Source organism: Leishmania donovani, chromosome 34 (genome assembly GCF_000227135.1).
Source record: "Leishmania donovani BPK282A1 complete genome, chromosome 34".
Classification (NCBI taxonomy): domain Eukaryota; phylum Euglenozoa; class Kinetoplastea; order Trypanosomatida; family Trypanosomatidae; genus Leishmania; species Leishmania donovani.
Window position 1 is genome coordinate 418,344 of NC_018261.1, and position 1,003 is coordinate 419,346.

Here is a 1,003-nt window from a genome sequence, read left to right on the forward strand (position 1 = left end):
CTGTGCTGCGCAGTGTCGACCGCCTTATCGCTCTTTCTCCCGTTCACATCCGTGTTGCCCTTGTCTGCTTTCGGCGTTGCGGGTCGGCGAAAATGCAATACATAGCGAGCACTGTTATCTACGCCGTCATTCAGTTCATCGCGTTCCTGTTGGTGCTGGTGGGTACGCCGATCGACGTGTTTCGCGGCAATGATCCGCCGTTTTTTGAGCGGCATTTCTGCATCACCTTATGGGGCGGGAAGATAAATTGTTCTGACACCACATATCTCTTCACGTCGGACGAGATATGGGATGACTGCCCGGGCCGCCGCGACCGCTTCCGCGCTGCTCAGGCGTTGGCTGTGATCTCCATCTTCCTGTACGGCACGGCGTTCGTCTTGGGCGTCCTTCTGCTGTTCTGCTGCTCGATCTTCCGCTGGGTGTGCCTGGTTCTCAACATCGTTGGCATCTTCACGTTAGGCACTGTCTGGGCGGCCATGGTGGTGACCTACTACAAGGATGAAGGCGAATCGTGCCCGAATCTTAACAGTGATTTCATCTATGGCAATGGCTTCTACCTCTTTTTGGTGGCCTGGTGCCTGGATATCATCAACATCGCCGTCTTGCTGCTCCCGTGCCAGGAGAGAGGGTCTGCCGCGAGTGAAAAGTCCGAGCTTGAGGAGGAGCATGAGCCGGAGGCGGTGCGGATGCAGGAGCCGACACAGCAGGAAGGGGAGGAAACGAAGTAAAGGAGGTGGCAGGCAAACTACTTCGGCTCCGCGGGCTTCTCCGTACAGACGCCATGGGGTGGGGGATCCGGCGGAGCTGATGTCTGCACGAGAAGGGAGGGAAGACGCGGACTCTCGTCGCTGCTTCTCGCCGCCCCACCTCTCGCGCTGCCGTCTCTCGCGTGTGTGCGTCCTCCCACGCGCGTCTGCTTGGGGGGCTTTTCGGCTTCCTCGCGTGCAAGGTAACCTGCGCTGTGTGGTGGGCAACGCACGCCTGGCGCCGGCAGGCCCACCCA

General features: G+C 59.6%; 1 protein-coding gene across 1 annotated transcript; it reads left to right on the forward strand.

Annotated features, from left to right (window-relative positions):
- Positions 1-92: 92 nt before the first annotated feature.
- Positions 93-728, forward strand: LDBPK_341010 (amastin-like surface protein, putative; the record flags this gene model as incomplete). Its single annotated transcript, XM_003864216.1, has 1 exon — positions 93-728. The coding sequence occupies one exon, from the start codon at positions 93-95 to the stop codon at positions 726-728; it is 636 nt and encodes a 211-aa protein (XP_003864264.1).
- Positions 729-1,003: the final 275 nt, after the last annotated feature.